The 7941-nt window shown below is 35.9% G+C and overlaps 1 protein-coding gene across 1 annotated transcript in view; it reads left to right on the top strand.

Moving 5' to 3' along the window:
- Positions 1 to 7941, top strand: part of LOC107585890 (V-type proton ATPase subunit H-like) — a 66485-nt gene that overhangs the window by 26292 nt on the left and 32252 nt on the right. The window contains exons 3-5 of the mRNA XM_016273073.1: positions 2119 to 2218; positions 2410 to 2499; positions 3371 to 3484. Of these exons, the coding sequence (XP_016128559.1) occupies positions 2119 to 2218; positions 2410 to 2499; positions 3371 to 3484 (304 nt within the window). The remainder of the gene's footprint in view (positions 1 to 2118; positions 2219 to 2409; positions 2500 to 3370; positions 3485 to 7941) is intronic.

Below are 7941 nucleotides of genomic sequence, written 5' to 3'. Positions count from 1 at the left end.
GGATGTGGCGGAAGACGAAACTTGAAATTCACTATAGCATATATAGAGATAGCCTTCATGCTTTCAGTGTGGAACTAGACACAGCTAGACAGACCTTCTCAAACCTTATAAACAGTAACTTAAACAACACTCGCACTCTTTTTGCTACTGTTGAGAGACTGACAAACTGACTATGTCTGTTTTCGAAGCAATTGATAGCAACATTTTAGAAGAAATAGTAAAGCAGCTTAAGCTGCTGTGTTGACACACTTCCCACATCTTTTTTTTTTAAGTCTGCCACGCCCCCCTAAAACGGCTCGTTCTAACACGCCCCCACATATCTACCTCACTATGTAGTTAGTTAGTGTTGAAGCAGCCATGTCAGGGAGACGCTGTGTGTTTCTAGGCGAAAGCAAAAGCACTTTATTTGACCTTCCGAAAGTAGATGCATTTAGGAATCTTTAAGATTACTTACAACAGAACAGCAATGCATTTTATGGACGACCGTTTCGTGAACCTAGGAGAGGAGGTAATTCTGACTTTGCCATGACAATCTGGCGCTTCTGAATCAGCTACTGTTTTGTTATTAGTTTAAGTATTTGCTACTGACTGTTCAAATGCGGAGTTTTGTCGCACCGTGTGTGTGTGTGTGTGTGTGTGTGAGAGAGAGAGAGAGAGAGAGAGAGAGAGAGACGGAGAGAGAGAGAAAGTGAAAGTGAGTGAGTGAGCTGTCTTAACCGTGGCTTGTGTACTTCACACATACCAGCCGTTATATTTCCGACGAGTGCTTGTGGTGTTCGGCCAATCAAAATGCATTGGGTCAGCTGGCCAATCAGAGCAGACTGCGCTTGTCGGAAGGAGGGACTTTGTAGAAAACGAAGCGTTTGAGAGAGGCGGGGCGTAGGGGACCTGCAATAATTGTCAGTATTTTAAAATAATGTGTTTTTTGAACATTAAAGCATGTCAACATATTCTGTTACACCAAATACACAAAATAATGATCTTTAAAAAAGCATCATATGACCCCTTTAATAACATCATATTAAGCAACTATAGACCAATATCAAATCTTCCTTTTATAGGCAAGATTGTTGAAAAGGTAGTTTTTAATCAGCTGAACAACTACTTAAACTCAAATGAATACCTGGACAATTTTCAATCTGGTTTCCAATAGGGCTGTGTGATATGGACAACAAAAAACGTGATTTCTTTGATCAGTTTTGCTATTTCGATTTTAATCACGATTTTGACACACAGACATGCTTTACAATTAACATGTCTCTAGAACAGACATAAGGCAAAATAATCACTAAGTAAAGGTGTAACAAAATGTCTCTGGCAGAAAAAAAAAGTCCATGGATTTTTTTTGCAATGCATTGGTCATAGAGCTCTTTGTGGTGTTGCCTCAGATGTTGAACTAGATTTGTTGCGCCAAGTTCACACGTACTCCGTTTGCAGTGCATATACAGTATGTGTATGCAGTGCAGAAGCAGCACGGACTCATTTTGCTTTCGCACAGGATGCGTTTGCAGTCCGCTCCTGATCCGCGGCTGTTTACCACAAACACAACATTTATCCATTATTTTGATTTCAAATCCAAACGTTGTTTGTGAAAATGCTTTTTCAGCATTGTGATTCTCTTTTATCACAGTACAGTAATACAATCTTTCATAGACATATTCACATTTAAACTCAATAAATATAACTTTGTTTTACCATCACCACGAATGCCATCTACTATTGCCTTGTTTATCTAAAAGTGCACTTAAGCAATTTGGAAACAGGACTGAGGGAAATGTGGATTACAGAATTTTCATTTTTGGGTGAACTATCCCTTTAAGGTGTAGATACTTGTTTGTGATCAATAGGACCCAATGGGGACAATTAACAGTTTTATCAATGGGCCCAACCGATCATCCCATCCTTATTATTGAGTCCTTCAAGCTCTCCACAGATGAGAGAAATAGCATTTACTTGTGTAGGCTCTTGAGAATGGATATATTGGATCTTTGACAGATTAAAACAGTAAAAAAGCAAGTGAGAGTAAATATGTTTAACAAAAAGAATGTGAACAATTGATGTACTTTGCTGCATTTGCTGCAACTCCTTTTAGTCATTGGTGAGTTTCATGCTTTTCAGGGGCCAAATGATCTCAGCCGAGGACTGCGAGTTCATTAAGAAGTTTGAGATTGCCGGGTCTGAGGACAAGCAAGCAATTCTGACAAAAGAAGGACATCAGGTGGATATGAAATGCTTCTAATATTAGTTTTGCCCCTACTAAACTTTTAAATAATTAGTTTAAAAGAAGAAATGTACCACATTAATTTAACATAAGAGAGCTAGATCATTACCTGTGTTTTTAGGCTTACAAGTTGTATTTCTATTGAAGTCTGTACATTTAACTAATTTTTCTTACATATTTCGTTGTAGTGTGCAAAGACCTTCCTCAACCTTATGGCTCATATATCTAAAGAGCAAACAGTTCAGTACATCCTAACCCTGATTGATGACACACTGCAGGTAAAAACACACACCATTTCAGAGACAAAAAAAGTCCAAATCTAATGTCTGTTTTCGCATTGCCTGTCACACTTAAAACTTCAGAGTGTTCATTTATAAGGCATAAACTGACCCCGTTATTATCTCTGTTGAAAGGTGTATAGTATATTGAAATGAAAAATGCGGACAGTTACATGAATATTACTATGACATTTGCTTTTTGTCTCTTCACAGCCTTGGTCTTGCCAATGTTCAAAACAGAAAAATGTCACGTCCTCAAACTGGTTTTGATTCATAATGTCACTGTCATTGGCCTAGATACAGATTGATGCTCTGTTTCGCTGTATAGTTTGTCAATATGATCTTTTAAGTTTGTGCTGATAGATGACCTTCATAAAACCCACTTTCAATTGCTTTTATGGAGTCTGTGGTTCTGTGTACATAGTCTATACTGAGTATTTCTGTATTCATTCAGTGACTTGTCCCCTCACAGCTCATTTAGCCTATGCCTCTATGATAAAATCTTCTATTCATATGCAAAGTGGGTATAATTTTAAAACAAAGATAAACAGGCTCATCTTTCTATTTTAAAAATCTTTTCATTTTATAAATGTGTCTCTGGGGAAGTATCATGTGCATTATGTGTAGGGTGTATTAAGTATTTTTCAAGGATGCAACAATGCTACCAAGTATAGCTCATGTTGTAGTGGTGATGAAATGGAAGTACTTCACCCTTGCAGATATAGTCACTGACTTTTTTAATGTCCATTTGTGGAAAGCTTTTAACTATATATCAGACAATGTGTCTGGTCGTAATTTTTCTATAATCACCCAGCTTTTCTTATCAGTTTATTTTATGTTGCAATAATGGGTCTTCTGCTCTACTATGCAGGAAAATCACCAGAGAGTCAATATCTTCTTTGATTATGCCAAGAAGACTAAGAATACAGCCTGGTCATATTTCCTCCCAATGCTGAACCGTCAAGACCTCTTTACTGTTCACATGGTAAGTTGCTATCAGGCAAAAAATAGATAAATCTCTATAATATACACTACTGTTCAAAAGTTTGGGGTCTTTAAGATTCTTTTTTTTTTTTTAAATGTATACTTTTATTCAGCAATAATGCATTCAATCAATCAATTGTGAAAGTAGTAAAGACGTTTGCAATGTTACAGAAGATTTATATTTATTACTGTTCACATGGTAAGTTGCTATCAGGCAAAAAATAGATAAATCTCTATAATATACACTACTGTTCAAAAGTTTGGGGTCTTTAAGATTCTTTTTTTTTTTTAAATCTATACTTTTATTCAGCAATAATGCATTCAATCAATCAATTGTGAAAGTAGTAAAGACGTTTGCAATGTTACAGAAGATTTATATTTTAAAAAATTGCTTTTCGGCTTTCTATTCACCAAATAATCCTGTCAGAGCTTTCACAAAGATATAAAACACCACAACCATTTTTAACATTAATAGTAAGAAGAAAGTTTCTTCTTTTTTTAAAACATATTAATGGCTAAAGTCTGATTATACTGTATTCAGCACAAACTGTGCTACAATAATATGCGAGCAGCATGAAAGTACATGTTTGTGTTTTTGAGAAAACAATGTTTATGCGTGGTTAGTGGAAAAGCTAAATGTTTAAGTCACTGAAATAAGGCCATAAAACACATAAAATATATTTGTTCACAAGACTTTTGAGAACTGGATGTGGTAGACTAGAGTTTTTGCTACAAAATGATGTGAAAATTATCCTGTTCACTCATTTACAGAAAACAATATATTGATTTAACATTTGTAAAACCCGTTTTGTGATAGAATGCCCTTATGGGAGGGAGTGACAATGGCCATGAATATTTAGTGATTCAAAGACAAAGAGCCTCCCATAATGGGCCATCAATATGAATGTGACTGAGGCAGGTAAAAAAAAGAGTGTGAGTAGAGTAAAATATTGTGGGTTTTGATTATTATTTGTATTTTATTTGCAATACAGTATTAAAAAAATATACACAGTGAAGGTCAAGGACACATGATTGAACATACTGATCTGAACACTGAGACTTGAACAGTAACACACCTTTGTGCCAAACATTCATTCATAATGTTAACACTGACACTACTTTTATATCTTGTGGTTTTATATGTTATAAAACATTAAACAAACATCCTGGCGTTGTGAGACATTTAGACAATGAAATGACACATATTTCAAAATGTTTCACTTGATTTCATACATGTAGTCAGGAATTATATTTTGGGGAAAAGTCTAACTAGTAAAATGTGTACAAGTTATGTCACAATAACTACAGATGCAAGTAATCTTAGGCTACTCATCAGAGTGATATCCTCCACTGGATCCAGCTGCTTGACGCATCGCGTTGTGTTCTTCTTCTTTGGAGGTAAATTCATCTAATGGTGTGTTCACACCAGACGCGAAGCGAATATGCGCATATGCGTGTCACTTGCGTAAATAAAAACAGCGCGATCAACCATGGCAGAGATAACTACAATCGCTGTTTTGTACCTGTTGTCAAAAAGTCCCAAATACAATGGAAAGCCAAACGCTGATGTGTCTGGGTTCACAGCACCATCCAGAGGAGGATGAATAACGTTAGGATCCTGTATTAATGTATGTGTTACATTTTACTACTGTATATATACACTGATAATACTATTATTTGTATTATTGATAAGCAGCATCTCTGTAGCCATGCTAATAAAATACAACTGCTACTACAACTGATTTTAATTGTTTTCAATGCTCCAGACCTATATAATAACAGACAGCTGCAATAATGCTTTCTTCTATTGTCTGATTCAACTGGACGTGTCAAGAAACTCTTCGCTGATTGGCTTGTGCGAGAACGCGTCATGCGAATTTTCCGTTAGAGTTGAAATTTTTTAACTTGCGCGAAAGACGCGATTGAGGCGAATATCGTGCTTTCGCGGCAAATGCGTCGTGCATTTCGCGACATTCCCGTCGCCTAGTGCGAATTCGCCTCTATTCGCGTCTTTGCGTTGACTTTGTATGTAAGCTACTTGTGTGAATAATTATATATATATATATATATATATATATATATATATATATATTTCTCATGTCTTTGAGGCAAGTATTCATTGGGATTCAGGTTGTTTTATTTACGTGTCTGTGAAGAGAGGTGACCGAGACCAAGACGGCAGAGAACGCACCCTGTTATTTTCTTTATTTTACAAAAGCACATTGTTTTGTTGTTATTATGACTATACACAAATAAAAGTAGACCCTTTGCCGTTTCAAATGATGCCTTATTCTTATCTGTACGATCAAAACTGACAAGAGTATTTTTAGTTCTTTTTGCAGTCATAAAGAAAATACGAGACAGACCGCATCAGTGTGGGCTTCGACCCCAGAGGGTTAAATAGGAAACAGTTGTTTTAATTATTGTAATAATATAATATTACATATTTTCATACAAAACTTATAACAGCCATACTAGGCAGAAAGTGCTTTATTACAATTATGAGCTAAAAATAATTACAATATTCCTTAAATGTTATTTGTTATAGAAGTGAAATTAATTTAATGTATTTTAAGAAGCTCATTTGAGAGGAGAAGCTCCTATTTTCTTCTCTAAAATAATAGTAATTTTAACTACACACATAAGAGCTTAAATTTGGCAATTAAATTTCAGGAGTGTGCAGGTGGTGTTTACTGATGGTTCAACTACATTTACGTAACAAAGTCACCGTGAAATATGAACCAATATCTCACAATCCGTTTCTCCTGGAAGAAAAATGTTACTGAACAAAGTTAGCTTATCCTCCCATCTCTCTATAATTACTTGGGAATGATGTCAGTTCCTAAACAGAAATATAGCAAGTTTCCAGAGTTGTCCACATTCTTCCACACAGTATTCTGCTTACTATAAAATAGCATTGTGTTTTGTTCTTAAAAGCAGTAAATTACGGTTATTATTATTATTTTTTCAACTTTGACTTGTTTTATTCAACAGTGCTAGATTATATTGAGCTTACATTCATGGCTAGTTCTAAACCTTTGTTTTGAGAGCCTATAGTTTGTATGGGGTCTATCAATAATTCATCAAGAGATTTCCATGCTTAGTTTCGAACATTCACTCAAAAGCAAAATGTTTTCCCAGGATACTCTCATTTTAGGGATACATACTTCACACACAGAACAGCGTGAAGTCAGTCGTCACAAGAAACTGAACAAACTGAGACAGACTAAATCCAGAAGAACTGTGGCAATGACTCCAAGATGTTTCAAGAAAAGAAACCTACCTGGAAAGCTACCTGAAAAACTGTGCGCAAGTGCACCATACACAAATATGCAACAAATCGTCAAAAATTGTGCAGGGCTTTTACTGTGAGGTTGATTTACAACCTGAGAGGGATGAATTCTCTTTAGAGTTCTCTCTCTGCGCGCATGTGTGTGTAAGAGACTGAGTGAGTGAAAAATAATGCACGGTGCCGACCGTATTTATGTGAATACACACCAGTGCAGGCATTTTTTCAACGTTTTTTACCGTTTTAGGCACGCAACCGAAGACAAATCTACTATGCTTGTCCGTGTTCCACTCGGACCTCGCACGCAGAAAACATCCAGTCAGAAGCGGATTGAGTTCTGTTTCGCGGCTTTGAGTTTTTAATACTGTCTGTCTTTTTAATATCAAGAATGGCCCGCTCTTTACTGTCTCATTCATTCACGTTCCTTTATTAATACCACTAACAATCCCACCCGCAGAAAAGCTGCGCGAAAAAAAGCGAAAGTAACCGGTGAAATGTTTCAAACTATAAAACAAAGTATGTTTCAGTCCTGTCAATTTTTTTTTTTTTTTTTTTTTTACATATTTTTACACTTTTTCTGCTGTTCAAAAAAATCTTTATTTTTGCTATTACCACAAAACTACGAATCTGAGTGCAGGAGCTGTACATTACCATAGAAACGTCAATGGTTTCCTCGTGACTCTCGTGAACAGCTCTGAACGCGCACTGAACACGCACTTTGGCCGGTACAGAAAATGTATTATTATTTTACATGTATATGTAGAGCTTATGTAGGCTCTACAACAAAGGAATTGCTGATCTCTAGTGATGTCTAATTTGTGTAATAGATAATTTGTTAGTAAAGGGTGAGAGATCTGGTGATCTCCATAGGTTCCCGACCTCTGACCTAGGGCAAAATATGCTTTAAATGCAAAAGATGGTCACACCAAATGTTGATTTAATTTAGTTAATAGAAGTTAATCAATAAAGAAAATCTATTAATGACATTATTTTTGACGGCATCCTCATTTTACAGCATTTTTACATAAGTGCCTAAAACTTTTAACAGTACTGTAGCTTTGCAGGTATAGGTTTCTTGAAGCATCTTGGAGTCATTGCCACAGTTCTTCTGGATTTAGTCTGTCTCAGTTTCTTCATGTCATTCCAGACAGACTGGATGATGAGGAGAT

The sequence above is a fragment of the Sinocyclocheilus grahami genome, unplaced genomic scaffold (genome assembly GCF_001515645.1).
Source record: "Sinocyclocheilus grahami isolate Dianchi unplaced genomic scaffold, SAMN03320097.WGS_v1.1 scaffold5.1, whole genome shotgun sequence".
Classification (NCBI taxonomy): Eukaryota; Metazoa; Chordata; class Actinopteri; order Cypriniformes; family Cyprinidae; genus Sinocyclocheilus; species Sinocyclocheilus grahami.
This window is presented reverse-complemented; position numbering and strand designations above follow the sequence as displayed.